Source organism: Procambarus clarkii, chromosome 49 (assembly GCF_040958095.1).
Source record: "Procambarus clarkii isolate CNS0578487 chromosome 49, FALCON_Pclarkii_2.0, whole genome shotgun sequence".
Classification (NCBI taxonomy): domain Eukaryota; kingdom Metazoa; phylum Arthropoda; class Malacostraca; order Decapoda; family Cambaridae; genus Procambarus; species Procambarus clarkii.
The window spans coordinates 18889429-18905457 of record NC_091198.1 but is presented as its reverse complement, the minus strand read 5'-3'; the positions used below and the strand labels follow the sequence as shown (position 1 = coordinate 18905457).

Sequence of the window (16029 nt, the reverse complement as noted above, 5' to 3'; positions counted from 1 at the left end):
TAATCCAAAGCTTAATGTGTACCAATTTACTCAGGTCCTTACAGTTGTGGCTAGACCGAGCAGCTGCACAGCTGTGAGTATGTGTCACCTCACACTTGGGTTATGAGGAGTTGTGCTAACTGGATGCTGCCTCCTGCAGGAGATCCCTCGGGAGAGGACGTGTGAGGATGCTGGAATCCCTGAACACTTCTGCACATGTCAGGAGACCAAGGAGGTCCCCCTCGACGACCCCGTCCTCCGCCTGGCTGCTGACTTCCTCAAGGAGTCCCTCAACCACGACCTCGACCCCTTCCCCGAGTGTGTCCAGTTCTCCAAGGTCAGAATACCCGAACACTGAGGAAAGTGGAAGGTTGGGACAGTAGCAAGTGGAGGGTTGGGACAGTAGCAAGTGGAGGGTTGGGACAGTAGCAAGTGGAGGGTTGGGACAGTAGCAAGTGGAGGGTTGGCACAGTAGCAAGTGGAGGGTTGGGACAGTAGCAAGTGGAGGGTTGGGACAGTAGCAAGTGGAGGGTTGGGACAGTAGCAAGTGGAGGGTTGGGACAGTAGCAAGTGGAGGGTTGGCACAGTAGCAAGTGGAGGGTTGGGACAGTAGCAAGTGGAGGGTTGGGACAGTAGCAAGTGGAGGGTTGGCACAGTAGCAAGTGGAGGGTTGGCACAGTAGCAAGTGGAGGGTTGGGACAGTAGCAAGTGGAGGGTTGGGACAGTAGAAAGTGGAGGGTTGGGACAGTAGCAAGTGGAGGGTTGGGACAGTAGCAAGTGGAGGGTTGGGACAGTAGCAAGTGGAGGGTTGGCACAGTAGCAAGTGGAGGGTTGGGACAGTAGCAAGTGGAGGGTTGGCACAGTAGCAAGTGGAGGGTTGGGACAGTAGCAAGTGGAGGGTTGGCACAGTAGCAAGTGGAGGGTTGGGACAGTAGCAAGTGGAGGGTTGGCACAGTAGCAAGTGGAGGGTTGGGACAGTAGCAAGTGGAGGGTTGGCACAGTAGCAAGTGGAGGGTTGGGACAGTAGCAAGTGGAGGGTTGGGACAGTAGCAAGTGGAGGGTTGGGACAGTAGCAAGTGGAGGGTTGGCACAGTAGCAAGTGGAGGGTTGGGACAGTAGCAAGTGGAGGGTTGGCACAGTAGCAAGTGGAGGGTTGGCACAGTAGCAAGTGGAGGGTTGGGACAGTAGCAAGTGGAGGGTTGGCACAGTAGCAAGTGGAGGGTTGACATCGTTGCCATGAAAAGCTCCGATTTGTGGTTTTCTATAGTCCGCCATAGAGTGGCTCGTGTTGATAATTTTCCCATTTTCTGTAACGATTTCAGTGTTATGATTCGTCAATGAAGGGATATTTTAACCTGCTCTGAGCCTTCAGCCCGATATATTATCTTATAAGAAGCTAATTTTTCTTTTTATATCTATTAATCTCAATGGTTTCTGAAGATAAGCTTAAAATTCAAACGTGAAACAAATTGGATTTATATATGCTAGAAATAATTGCACTAATACGAGTCAAATTCGGTTAAAATGTTGCTGAACTAATCTCACTAATGCGAATCTCGCTAACCCGAATCTCCGGATAATTCGAATGAAGTTGAATCAATTAAATCTGTGGACTTGTTTACATATATATATACCAATGAGTTATAAATAATGTGATGATGACCTAAAATATGCCATTACTGCGTACGTGTAAATGTGTGAAGGATTTTTTGTGTTATGTTTGTTAAGAAAGAGAGAGAGAGAGAGAGAGAGAGAGAGAGAGAGAGAGAGAGAGAGAGAGAGAGAGAGAGAGAGAGAGAGAGAGAGAGAGAGAGAGAGAGAGAGAGAGAGAGAGACAGAGAGAGAGAGACAGAGAGAGAGAGAGAGAGAGAGAGAGAGAGAGAGAGAGAGAGAGAGAGAGAGAGAGAGAGAGAGAGAGAGAGAGAGAGAGAGAGAGAGAGAGAGAGAGAGAGAGAGAGAGAGAGAGAGAGAGAGAACACTGGCCACACGGGTCCTAGTTAGAAAGTTATACGTATATGTGCTCCAGAATCTCACTGAAGCTAACTTTGGTCTTTATATATGGTTTAATTTATTTATGGTTGAATTGATGTTGACGCTGGTGTTGTGTTGACGTGTTGGATGGTGTTACAGATCAGTGTGGTAACTGGGCGTGTATCTGGCTCGAACAAGGAGCTGGCTCCGCAGGACTCCACCAGCGATGTCAGGAGCTACTTGCTGCAAGCTGCCCTCTCTCCTGGTGGTGTTATGGTCGAAGCCACACTCAGATACAACCCACAACCCCAGCTCTTCCAGGTGAGGCCATGGCTGGGTACAACCCACAATCCCAGCTCTTCCAGGTGAGGGCCATGGCTGGGTACAACCCACAACCCCTGCTCTTCCAGGTGAGGCCATGGCTGGGTACAACCCACAACCCCTGCTCTTCCAGGTGAGGCCATGGCTGGGTACAACCCACAACCCCAGCGCCTCCCGTTTAAGCTGTAATACAACCTACAATCCCTGCTCTTCCAGGTGAAGTTATTGTCTGCTACAACCCAGGTCTTCCAGGTGAGCCTGCGAGACAAGACGGTGTGTTGTGACCTTCAAGATGATACGAGAGATGACAGGCTTGTAGTACAGCAATAAACATTACCTATACATTCAAATCCAACTATCATCACTTAACTCTATTCAAGACTCTGATTGGCAAGAGCTGAACTGGTGATCTGTGTACTGTGAAATGCGTTTCAGTAACAGCTCTGGTGTGATTATATTCCAATATTACTCTTTTATATATATATATATGTTATAAGGCAGCTCTTTGCGTGCATATTTACATATATGAATGTTGCATGTTTGCATATGTGAGTCGGTCCTCATAATTGCATGTTGCCTCAGGAAGGCATTGGTGTTCCTCCACCTCCCTGTCTCCTCCCATCACTACCTGTCATCTCTCCGCACCTCCCTGACTCCTCTCCCACCACTCTGACTCCTCTCCCACCACTCTGACTCCTCTCCCACCACTCTGACTCCTCTCCCACCTCCCAGACGCCTCTCCCACCTCCCAGACGCCTCTCCTTCCTTTGTATCTTCTCTTCCCTCTCCCATCCCTCAAAACAGTGACTGGGTGCATTCGAACTAGGATCAGAATTCTTCAAGGACAGAAGGAGACATCCAGCGGTACATTAAGACCGTCCTCGTGTTCTTCAGGTGACCGGCGAGGTGTCCAGGATCAACAAATATGGAACCACTAGCAGCTGTATTCGCCACGACGTGCTTAGGAAGTTGTGCTTCTGTAAGGCCCAGCTCCCCACACCCGCCTCTGGCTGAAGCTCGCCTCAAACTCTTCCACACCAACTACAACAGTTAGAGATGTCAACAACAGCTTAAGCTGGGAATGTCAACAAAGACTTTACTTGCCATCACAAACAAAACAATAAAGTGCCAAAAAACTGGGTTTAATTGCCAAACTTTATCTAGTCTTAACATTATTTTGTAATTATAAATAAGGGTAAATTTTGTATTTCCGTGAGATTGTGTGTATGTTTAAAATGTCATGTTTGCCTCAATGTTTTTGTACAGCTGTGAGTCAGAATTACAGTAAAACAATACAAGAAGTTGTTTGTTAATCCCGTGAACTGTAATTTAGCTTTAAGAGCTTGTAATATGTGTGTGGTGTTGTGTGTTGCTGAGGAAGTCTTGGTTGTAGGGTTGATATAAAGCCACTGCTTGGTTACTGACTTTAATACTTATAAACGATACAAGACTAGCTGCTTCCAAGCTGGTGGCGTCCTGTACGCTGTTGTTGTTATGTTGATTTAGGGGCGACGACGATCGTGGGATCGGATGCACCCCGGCTGCCCGATACCGGGAAATAGCGAAGGGATGGAGCCCCTATAGTCTCTTCAGGCCATAGACCCTACAATCTCCTCAGGCGACAAATTTTACAGTCTCTTCAGGCCGTCCTGTATGCTCTCTTGTTGTTGTGTTGATTTAGGGGCGATATGCTCTCTTGTTTATCTCCTGCTGGCGTCTGAACCGCAGCGCATACAAACGGATGGTACCGTTTTCTATGAACATGACAATGTACACTAATTGATCAGAGTCAGAGAACTGAAGATTAATGACCAACCTGTAAGTTTGATATTGGGCTTATTTGGTATTAACTCCGTGTATACTCCTAGTATGATACATACTCAGTGTATACTTCGCTTAGTATAATACACACTCAGTGTATACTCAGACTAACGAGGTAAACAGTGAATGTATTACAGAAAACGGGAGCGTAAGATTAAAACGCAGGGGGCACTTAAAACATCTTTAATAATCCACATATAAGATCATACATAATAATACAACAATTATATGGGAAGAGATTAACAGCTCTGATATGATATCATCTGACGTCACTTTTCCCAGTGACGACACAAGCACCTTGGTCTTGATGAGTAAGATATCGATAGTATTTCTTGATAGATTAAACATGTTGTCAAAAGTTGCCTAAAAGTTATCAAAAGTTGTATATTAGTCACTCTGCTTAAGATCAGTGAGTTGCCATGCAAGATATCATTTGCTAGAATTAGTGAGAATTAGTATACAATTATGGTTAAGATGTAGGAGAGAAAGATGCGTGAGGAATTTCATTCACATTTATTCAGTGTATTCATCTGCCTAAATTGGACAAATTGGGTGTCAGACAACCACGTTGGAAGAGAGCCGACGCGAGGCTGTGTCCCAAGGTGGCGTTCAGAGCGCACTATACCCTCCCCCAACCTGGCGAGGAAGGCCCAATATGCACAAATGTCTGCCGAAAGGTTTAATAATAGTAATGACCAAATGGAGAGAGAGAGCTAGCTGCTTGGGCCAGCACAGACAGACTATATAACGAGCACGCCACAAGGAAACACCATGCCTGCGATAATACTTAGTCTATTGGTTACCGACTATACAGTCTTAAGACACCGATATTAATGATTAATAATAATTAGAATAGTTTGCCACACAAAGGTACTCCATTTTCTACCCAACGCCCACTCCCATGCTTTATAATGAGTGTCGGACTATAGACGACAAGGGGAACAATAAACATAGGTACCGAGCTCATAGCTGGCATGAGTTTGGGGGTTGGAACACCTGGATTATTACCCAACATGGAATCGAAGTGCCTAACACGAACGAAATATTGACCGTCCTTCTGTTATGATCCTGTAGCCTATCTATTATTTACCATTTTTTCTAATCCTGATTCTTAATCTTGGGATCTAGGAGCCTTTCCCAATTGCTTAGATATGTACTAAATTGTGTGATTGACAGTATGCCCACCAAGACTCAAGATATACACATAGATGCAACGAGATGTGGTACTAATTACTTCAGGAAACTATTTAGACTTGACACTTAATCTCTTACCGAAAGGGGAAAAAACTATTTAGGTTCATAGAATTCTTAAACTTCACTTGTTCGAGGGTGACGCTTGAGCAGCAGTAGGGGTGATGGTAATCTGACGTCACATGCGTCACTGGGACTGTTATAATGCTTCCCACACTGATATAATGATTCCCACACTGATATAATGATTCCAAACATTACTATAATGCTTCCCACAATGGTTTAATGCTTCCCACACTGATATAATGCTTCCCACACTGATATAATGCTTCCATACTGCTATAATGCTTCCCATACTGCTATAATGCTTCCCACACTGCTATAATGCTTCCCACACTGCTATAATGCTTCCCACACTGCTATAATACTTCCCACACTGATATAATGCTTCCCACACTGACATAATGCTTCCCACGCTGATATAATGCTTCCCACACTGCTATAATGCTACTCAAAAAACTCTTCATCACAAATAGTCAAAACAATAACACAAACTATCAAAACAGATTGTTTAAGATAGTTTAACAAACCAATTGAACAGTACTGCCTTAAATGATAACGAAGTGGTTTGTTTAACATCATGACAGAAAAATTCCTTATTTCTAAAGCGTAAGTTTGAAAGTAATTCAATAAAAGAGGAAAAAAATATGTTAGCAGGAACTGAGCTCGTTCCTGCTGATGACTCTCTGGGTGAGGAGACGGGTGTGCTGCATTGATGGCGTCTGTTGGGTGATGTATGCTGAGATACAAGGTCCATCTTCCTCCCCTTGTCCTCTTCACTCAAGTCACGTCTAAGAATTCCCAAGGGTGGAGATTGTGTATTGGGGGATGGGTATTGTGTTGGGTAGGGGTTGGTGTGGTAGGTAAGGTAGGATTGGGTGATGGGTAGGCGTTGTGGGTAGGGATTGGAAGGTTTAATGAAGTCGGGTATAGGGGCGGATTAGGGGATTGGTTAGGCCGTGCGATAATTGGGGTTGTGGTTTGACTTGAGGTGGTTGAGGGTTGGTTTAGGGTGTTGAGGGTTGGTTTAGGGTGATGAGGGTTGGTTTAGGGTGGTGAAGGTTGGTTTAGGGTTGCAAGGGATGGATTAGAGGGCCACCCTAGATGTTGTCATAGTCGTGGTTCTTGCCTGTGAGTCTCTTCTCTCCTTTTGTATGCTCCATCATGTGTTCCACCTGCAGCAGGAGAACAGTTAACCCAACCATCGCCACCAGACCCATTCACTGAGGCGATAACCCCATCCCCTTAACAATGAGGTGATTACCCTTCACCCCCATCCCTAGTAATCTTCAAGATTATCCAGTCCCCTAGACTGGATAACACTACTCCATATTTAATCCTGCATAAATTATATACTGTCTTATCCACTGATATAAATTGACTTTTTCCCTGCCTCTAAACATGCTGAAGAGTACCTTAGCGAAATGTGCCTTTTAGTGACACACATCAGGCCTAATGAAGTTTTTAAACAAAATGTAAAGAGTAATTTTGTCAATTTACTTTACAAATGAAGAATATCAAATATATAGATAAGATTCATATTATGATATTAATCAACCATTTTCAGTTTACAAGAACGGCTGCTTTCAGTATATATAAATATATTAGTATATTTTAGGAGTAAGTTTTCTCTAATACCCCATGTCATTAAATACATCAGCATTGTGACTTATTAATTTTCTTGTGGATATTTTCCTTCTATGCAAATATCTTCTGCTATCTGGGAGATGAAGAAACAATAGATCACTTAAACTTTGATACAAGTCTGCAACGCTGACCCTCCATCAGAGAGCATGGAACAATGACAAGCTGCAGGAGGCCAGAAGTCAGGGGAAACTACAGCAGAATGAGACGAGCCGCAAATAGGTGATAAAATGAAAATTAATTACCCTCCCTCCTTAATTAACCTCCAATATCCGGAGGGTAATTAAGTCAACTAGATAGGTTTACATACCAAGTGGAAAGTATACATTAGTCCAAAAGTAAACTCTCGTTGCATATACACCGAGAAGCGAGGTAAAGCTCCCGGTGTATGTATATCTGACCTGTTCACTCAGCAGTAACTGGGGACCAGGGAGTAAACCCGATTGGCAGGTCGTGTTCCAGGGAAAACTAGTGGGTAAAGTTTATCATGAGGTAAACCTTGCCCACTAAGGGTTTAAGGGGAGCTCTTCCATTGGGCAAGGAAAGGAAAATCTCTCAGGCAGCTAATAGGATTCACTAGTCGTCTCCTTTACCCACCTGTGAAAATAATGGAACGCAACTTTCATAATATACAATAAGGATTTGTATGATGTCGGACTTAAGGCCTATCAACCGACGAGGGTCATGAAGAACACCTTAAATGCTTATACAGCCCAGCCAGCAAGAATATATATACGCCATTCTGTGTATATCGTATTCACAGTATGTTTAATGTCCATTTCTGTACCTAAAAATAATATGTAGTTTCAATGTAATATGTTTTTATATATACTTTATGAATACAATTATTATTATTATTATTATTATTATTATTATTATTATTATTATTATTATTATTATTATTATTATTATTATTATTATTATTATTATTATTATTACAATTATTAATAATGTTTTTATTACTATAAACAGGGGCTAAGCAACGAGTCTAAAGGAGTATATAGCTAAGTATATCTAGCAAAACATTTGGATAAAATAGCAGAAAACGTGAGCATATTTATAGGTGCAATGGCCAGACAAGGGCTATAGTGAAGAAGGTAATTTGTATATTAATAAGACCATCTATTTAACAATACCAAATACATTACACAGATAATTGTAAAATATAAGATTTAAGTAAAACTACGGATATTAGACTAAGTAAGTTATATATAATCAAATACTAACATAAAAATAAATGAAAAATATCAGAAAACTTCAAATGAACACTATAAGATCAGATTTATATTATAAACATTTGTTGTCTATTCTAAGTTTTAAGAACTACAATTTGCTACTTTTTTATAAAAGGGAATGAACTAATAGAATTTTAAATAACGCTAAATATACGAAACCTTTCAGGAAGCCGAAAAATTCACCAGAACACGATGCTAACCAAAGAAAACGAAGTTTTAAGATAACCAACGCTAAGAAAAATCCATTAAAGCATAAAAGTGGCAAAACCAGAGAAAATGGGGAAGAACGATCAAAAGAAGAGAGAACGAAGCGAGGAAGGGTAGACTAAAGAATCAGTAGAAGCAGCTGAAGGACTCACAGGGTCCCGGACCCTTCAGGACCAGGAAGGGAGGGAGAAGACACACCGGTGAAGAACCTTACTGCTTGCTGGGCTCAGTCTTTACCTGTTCAGCTGCGACGCGGCCGATGCAGATCATTGGGTCCTTGAAGTAGCCACACAGCTGTGGGAAGAGAACATCTGTCACTCACAGGGTACTCAGAGGGGGAGGGGGACATCTGTCACTCACAGGGTACTCAGAGGGGGGAGGGGGACATCTGTCACTCAGAGGGGCGGAGACATCTGTCAGTCACAGGGTACTCAGCAAATATTGCACTGTTAGGGAAGGAACATTGGGGCTGAGTGACTGTTAGGAGGCAGTTAGTGTCACTTGAGCGTGAGTGACTGTTAATAGGCAATTAGTGTTAACTGAGAGTGTAGTAGTTGAGTAGTTCTACTTTGGGGGGGGGGCCTCGATACAAGACTAAGGCATATATATACTCAGGCTTCATGCCCCCCGACAAGATGAAATATTATTATTATGTGATAAACAAACATAACACGGGAGGAGGGTGGTTGACGTGCCAAGATAACCATCGGAGATAACAAGGAGGGTGGTAGATAGGTCAAGATAACGAGCAGAGATAACAAGGAGGGTGGTAGATAGGTCAAGATAACCAGCAGAGATAACAAGGAGGGGTTGGTAGTTACCGTCTTTGGCGCCTGGCGGTGACGGCGAACGACCTGACAGCACAAGCCTCGACCAACCTCACATTCAGAGCTGACGGTACAAGGCTCGTCTGTTGGATATCAACAAACCCAATTACAAACGAAACCTATTACAAAATATTCCCCAAGACCACTTCCACCTGTATCTTAAAACATAAAACTAAATTAACATTTTTAACATTAACTATAAACATCCTTTACTAAATATAAACACAACATATAGACCATATTAATACATTCCAAGGATAATGTGATCAAAGTTAAATACGATAATATGATACCCAAAGCCAGGGACAACTAGCTGAGAGATCAACATTGATTGCAACAATGCAAATTGACCATCTGATAATTAGCCATGACTTACAGGTAAGCTGATGCAACAAGACTCATTCCTTCCTCATTATCCTCAAGCTGATGAATTCTTGAGTGATGAAGCACAGTGAAGGAGGTGAGTACTGACCTCCTTTCTGTGGCTCGTAACTTACGATATCAGTGACTTACGATATCCGTGACTTACTGTAGCGTTTCTTGCCGAGGATCTGGACGCAGGCACCAAGGTCGCAGATGAGTCCGGATGAACACTCATTGTCACTCACGCACGCTGACCCCTCCCTCTGACCCATGGAGTTCATACAGGTCCCCGAGGCTGAAGGAGAGAGTGACTGGTGAGTAAGGGTGAGTGACAGGGAGGGAGAGTGAGGCAGGGAAGGGGGAAGAGTTAGGTAGGCAGGCAGGCAGGGTGAATAGGGTAAGGAGGGTGAATGATCCACTGAAGAAGCAACAAGAAGAGATAACATACAATTGTACGATAACATAACAATACAATTGATACAATTGTAAGAACAAAATATATATAATTACAAACTATTTAACTAAAGCCTTTTAGAGCACACTTGAAAAATGTAGAAGTTGTCTCTGAATGGGTGTTATAATTTCTTGATGGAAAATCCACATATACTCTTTGTACTTCTGTGGGAAGGAAGGCATTACCCATGCCCAGGGAGGGGTATTCCCTGGGCATGAATGGGCATGTGTGGGTACTTTGTTCTCATGTTAAATAGCGCTAGTTTGTTGAATCTTACGAAAGAGTCACTTTCAGATAGTGTCTGAATTTTCACTGATTTTGTCAATTAAATGTTCCTGACGGATGGATGTGTCGCGTCTGGAACACCTCTTCCAGTCGTACGGAACTGGAACAGTGAGAAAGGAGCTTGTTACGTCCTGGAAGGCAAGGTGACTGTCAGGAGAAAGCACTAAGCCAGTATTAGTATATAGCATATGGAAGGTGTATGTGGACATCGAGCGTGGATTGGACGGAGGGAAGGGACGATGCCAAACCACTTCGACCATCAGGGATCGAACGTCGACCTGCAAGCAGCGTGGCAGTCGCTGTGCCGCCCAGCCCAATTGGCTGGAACTATCCTGGAACTATCTGTGTTTCCATTCTTCATTCGACGTTTTCTTTTTCCCCTGGAATAATTTCTCGTCCAGATTGTCTTTGTCTATTAGTATCTTGTATGTTTCTGTCATGGCTCCTCTAATTCGCCTCTCCTCCTATGTACCTCCCTTCCTTCCTTCCTCTCTTCCTCTGTCCCTACTCCTCTACGTCCCTTCCTCACTACGTGCACGTCCCCTCGGCTCCTCCCCGCCCCCACACACACACCAGGCTCTCTCCTGGCAGACATACGAGGTGAGATAATTACCAGGTGTGCGCTTCATGGCTCATGTACATCACCGGTAACACACACACACATTACACTCGTGTGTGTGTGTGTGTGTGTGTGTGTGTGTGTGTGTGTGTGTGTGTGTGTGTGTGTGTGTGTGTGTCGAATGGGCGGTTGATTTCCCCACATATTAATGTGTTGGACGAACATGTTCCAGATGCGAGTCAGCTTGGGAATGAATGCTCGCTGATGGAGTGATGTTCTTGAGAAAGACAGCTCAAGCACAAGGCTGTTGATGGGTCTTGAATCTACTTCTTGTTGTCCACGAAACTGGGCCAGGTGCGGAACTTGGAGAATGTTGGCCTTATATATATAACAGTAAGTCCAACAACATCTGGACGGTGTTGCAGGCTCTGATGTTGAGACCGTTGCTATCGGACTTGGTCGAGACTAGAGGCGAGCCTTTTCACACAGTTCTTCACCTTGTCCAAAAGTCCGATGAAGGTTGGAGGTCAGGCAGGCCGGGAGAGGAGTGCTTACTCAAGATAGCATTGAAGAGTTATTAATGACCCTCGTAGCAGTTAGCATTTCTTTGTCTTCCACATATGAAGTTCAGAGTACGTTGACCAGACCACACACTAGAAAGTGAAGGGACGACGACGTTTCGGTCCGTCCTGGACCATTCTCACAATCGACTTGAGAATGGTCCAGGACGGACCGAAACGTCGTCGTCCCTTCACCTTCTAGTGTGTGGTCTGGTCAACATCAGCCACGTTATTGTGACTCATCGCCTGCAAGTTTAAAGTACAATGAGCTTCAGGGATGAGGTGAAACCGATCATTGTAGTGGAAATTCTACAGCAGAAGACCAAGCCAACAACCCTGTGGACCGCCGGGACCATTGGAGTGGCTATAAGATTTTTCAGCATTGAGAGACTGTTCTTAGAGTCTGTGCTTGAAGGAAGTCCATTTTTTCTTTAAAGCAGAAGCTGAAATAACTAGTGCTTGAAGCTTTGCTAGTAATCCAGAGTGCCTACCGGATTAAAGGGCCCCTACAGTGTCCAGTGCGTAAACTCAACGATTTATTGACTTATCCAATGATAATATCTATCTCTAAATCATGATATATCTCTTTCTCGCCAGCCTTTATTACTCTCTCTCGTGTAATATTATGAAAAGATGAACAAACTGCTAAATACTGTATGAAAAATTTATCACTGTGGATAACATCCAACACAGAATATTATTTGTCCTTTAATATCAAACACAATTTCCTGTGTTAATACATTTGTGTTGAACAAGAGAGAGAGAGAGAGAGAGAGAGAGAGAGAGAGAGAGAGAGAGAGAGAGAGAGAGAGAGAGAGAGAGAGAGAGAGAGAGAGAGGTCTCTCTCTTCCCACCAGGTCCTTCCAAGGACATTTTAATACATAATTCAATAAATATTAAAACACACGATAAAGTGAGGACACAAAGAAGATACCATAGAGGCGACCAGCAGGTTCTTGTACCTAGAAATAATCGCTCTTATGGCCTCGTCGTTGAATATCTCAAAGCTCTCATATTACTTCCTCGAGGCCCTTGTATCCAACTGCGATATATTGCCTTGTTATTATCCTTCTATTTAACTGGCACACCCCTGTCTCAATTATCCGAATTATGTCTCCATTATCCGGTGATGACCTTCACTCGCTTGGACGCTACGCTGTTTAAGTGAGTTGTTGTGGCGTGCATTTTACGAGTCAGATAGACGTTTCTTTTGTCATAATTATCCAAGGTTATAGATGTTTCACCCTATTCTCTCTATCCTCTCCTCCTGTCTCCTTATTTTCCTCTCGTCCTGTAATTGGGTAATTTCCTCTCATTCCCTCTCTCTCGCGCCACTCTCTTTCCCATTTCCTATTACCTACGGCCTCCTCCTTTTCCGCTAACCCCACTGCCCCTTCCTCTCTCCCCCTCTCACCCCTCTCCCTCCCTCTCTCTCTCTCCTCCAGCATCGTATCGCCCCTCTTCCTCTACCATTCTTTTCTTTTCACTTTCTCCCCTTTCTTTATCACCACTTCCCTCCACTCCTGCCCCTATTATTAACAATATTACTTGTAAACAATAGTCACTACGCAATTCTCGTGTCTGAATGCGACTAATTTAGTCAATAAAGAACCCGGTAATTAGTAAAATGAGATTAAAGTCTTATCAAGCAACTATTCAGAAATTATTACGTGGATATAACATTGTATTACCGAGTCATGAGACTTAGTAAGATCGTTATCAGGTAATTAGAGAACATAATTTTTAAGAGGAAATTATAACTTAGTCTTCGTGATAATTTTGTCCGTTTTCTCTAGTGTAAAGTTTTGTCATTACTGGGACGTATTCACGATGAAACTTGCGATGTTCTTTGATGAGTAAACAGCTGCATTTGTTTTTATATATGTGTGTTGTGGTGGTGTGCTTGTGTGTGCCACACACATATATATGTGTATGTGTGTATTTATTTTACTGTTTGTGACTGCAGATTCGAGCTTTCAGTTCTTAGACCCTGTCTTTCTAGCTATGTGTGTGTTTTTACAGACCAATCCAGACACAACACAACAGGTACAAGACTAATTGGAGGGGCAAAATAGCTGTCTGTCACGCCCCCGAAGACACTCAAAGGTAAGTAGGGGTAGGTAAGTACCCAAATACAAGAGAGAGAGAGAGAGATGCCAAGCCTAGTAATAAACCTGTTGAATTGTCCATTCTCTTCCTTACCTCCCCTTCCCTACCTCCCTCAACCTCCCCCTCCCAAACGAACGATCAATATATACCGCCACTTAACCTTCAATCTCGCGTGACCACCCACCATATCCAGTCAGTCTGGAAGCCTGACTGAAAGCCTGCTTGAAAGCTTGCCTGAAAGCTTGCCTGAAAACCTATCTGGAAGCCTGCCTAACAGCCTGCCTGGAAGTCTGCCTGAAAGCCGGCTTGGAAGCCTGCACTTCCCAAATACGAATGAGGACGTGAGGAGTATAATAATTATATGACCTCAAGTTGCAATTGTTATATTACTGAGAGAGAGAGAGAGAGAGAGAGAGAGAGAGAGAGAGAGAGAGAGAGAGAGAGAGAGAGAGAGAGAGAGAGAGAGAGAGAGAGAGAGAGAGAGAGAGAGAGAGAGAGAGAGAGAGAGAGTATATATACACTGCTATTATCTATATATGTAAACATATTCACTGCTTTCTGTATATGCACGAATGTCTGTATGAGGTTGGAGGCCAAACGCTCGCGGCTAGCCTCATCCAACTTTGCAGAGTGTACGGGACGGGGTACGGGACGGACATAGGTTGGATGGGGTCGGACCTATTAGTCCCATTAAGAGGGGATCTGGCCCATTAATGATCCCCCTACCGAGTAATCAGTGAAAGATGACTGCCAAAGTCCCTAGATATTTGAATAAAAAACTATGAGCGTAAATTCAGTATATTTTCCGAGAAGAGATTTTAGAATTTATAGAATTTTACGTATTCGTAGGTTGTGTATTATGTAGTAGGGGTTGTATGTGGGTTGTGTATTATATTTTAGAGAAGTGTATGAACTGAAGTATTTACACTAAGCTTTCCTTATTATAGGTTACTGCGCACTTGGTAGGAAATAGATTTAATCGTTGAATTGTCACCTGCTGTTCAGTTAACGTTAAAGATTAGAGATATATAACCACTGTACATATTGTTATATTATATCAAATGTATAAACAAAACACACAAACATGTCATGTCTTAAAACCCAACCATGCTCTGCTCCTCTCTTCTTAAGAACATTCTTCACGTTAAAGAATCTGAAAATGCAACCAAAGGAGTCCCTATTCTTATATTTAAAAGAAAACGGTGATTGACTCAAGGGGTAACGCACCTCCATCGAACTCGACGCAGATGTGGCCGCCACAACACTGCTCATTGGCGGTACAGCGTCGTCCTTCACACAGCTGGTCCTCCAGCACCTCCTCGCCTCCCAGCAATGCCTCCATCAGCTGATCCCGAGAAGATCCCAGTCGCTGTGAAAAAATATAACAAACATTATTTTATATTCAACGAAACACGGGACACGAATCAACAAATATTCTAAAGGAAGAAAGTAGATACTTTCTTCCCCTCATTACTACCTCCACTTAACTCCTCAGTCCATTCTCTAAGCCCCACACACCTTCCCCGTCTGAAACAAATAATCAAATTGATAATTAAGTTGTTAAGGAAGATATTAATTGCAAGTAACACGTACAAGATATGATACATGCCAATTGGGATAATTCTGCCTCTTCAATTAGATCATCAACATTATTTAATCATATTATTATTATTAATTTTTATATTACATCAACTTATAAATATAAGTACAAACCATCAGTTGCAGTGGCAACTGCATCAAGAGACTCTTAGCCTGTTAATTATATAAACCTTGTCTGTCCAAAGCTGGAGGTTAGACATTTGAGGTCTACGGGCTCACCATAGCCCGTGCTGCTTGGAACTTTTTGTTCCAAGTAGCGAATCTTGAACAACAACAACAACATTTGAGGTTAACTGTCCATGTTGACGGGAGGGTGTTAAGGGACTCATAGGCGGGTCACCGTCTTCCCCATTGCCCCGCTTTAAAGGGGGTCGGCTCCTATGGCTTCCTCCATGAAGCCCGTGTAAATAAAATAGTGGCCGTCAAATCTATAGAGTTTCAAGATCTGTTCAAATCTAGGTACCGTCAGAGAGCCTCGGAAAATGTCCTCATTTCTCACCTCAGCAAGTTTCAGAACTTGTGTGGCTGAGGAACATCTTCCCCAACGCGAAACGTGTAATCTCTTAGGGGATATTGTGGGTCCCTCAGCGACCCTCCATCCAATTGAGGAGAGAAGCCGTGTAGCGACTCTCCTGGCTGGTGGCAACTTTTGGCAACCAGCTGCCATGCCATATTGCAAGGGTGGGGGGGGGGGGGGGGTTGAGAGGGATGTACTCACCTAGTTGTGCTTGTGGGAGTTGAGCTTTGGCTCTTTGGTCCCGCCTCTCAACCGTCAATCAACTGGTAAGGAGAGAGAGGAGGAAAGGGGGGGGCGACGCGAGGCGTCTGTGGAAGGGAATGAATG

General features: G+C 43.4%; 2 protein-coding genes across 4 annotated transcripts in view; one reads left to right on the top strand and one right to left on the bottom strand.

Annotated features, from left to right (window-relative positions):
* Positions 1–3563, top strand: part of LOC123750557 (uncharacterized) — a 64304-nt gene extending 60741 nt beyond the window's left edge. For both annotated transcript variants that reach the window (XM_069303059.1, XM_069303057.1), the window contains exons 10-12: positions 140–316; positions 2110–2271; positions 3166–3563. In XM_069303059.1, the coding sequence (XP_069159160.1) occupies positions 140–316; positions 2110–2271; positions 3166–3285 (459 nt within the window). In that variant the 3' untranslated portion in view covers positions 3286–3563. The remainder of the gene's footprint in view (positions 1–139; positions 317–2109; positions 2272–3165) is intronic.
* A 1027-nt stretch (positions 3564–4590) lies between these two features.
* spab (space blanket) overlaps positions 4591–16029 on the bottom strand; it is a 45727-nt gene continuing 34288 nt past the window's right edge. The window contains exons 4-8 of one of the 2 annotated variants that reach the window (XR_011222440.1): positions 14814–14955; positions 9786–9914; positions 9251–9339; positions 8582–8723; positions 4591–6518 (exon numbers count right to left, since the gene is read on the bottom strand). Coding sequence is in view for 1 of the 2 variants with exons in the window: in XM_069303070.1 (XP_069159171.1) it covers positions 6444–6518; positions 8667–8723; positions 9251–9339; positions 9786–9914; positions 14814–14955 (492 nt within the window). In the remaining variant the exon portion in view is untranslated. The remainder of the gene's footprint in view (positions 6519–8581; positions 8724–9250; positions 9340–9785; positions 9915–14813; positions 14956–16029) is intronic. The other variant, XM_069303070.1, reaches the window with a different exon arrangement.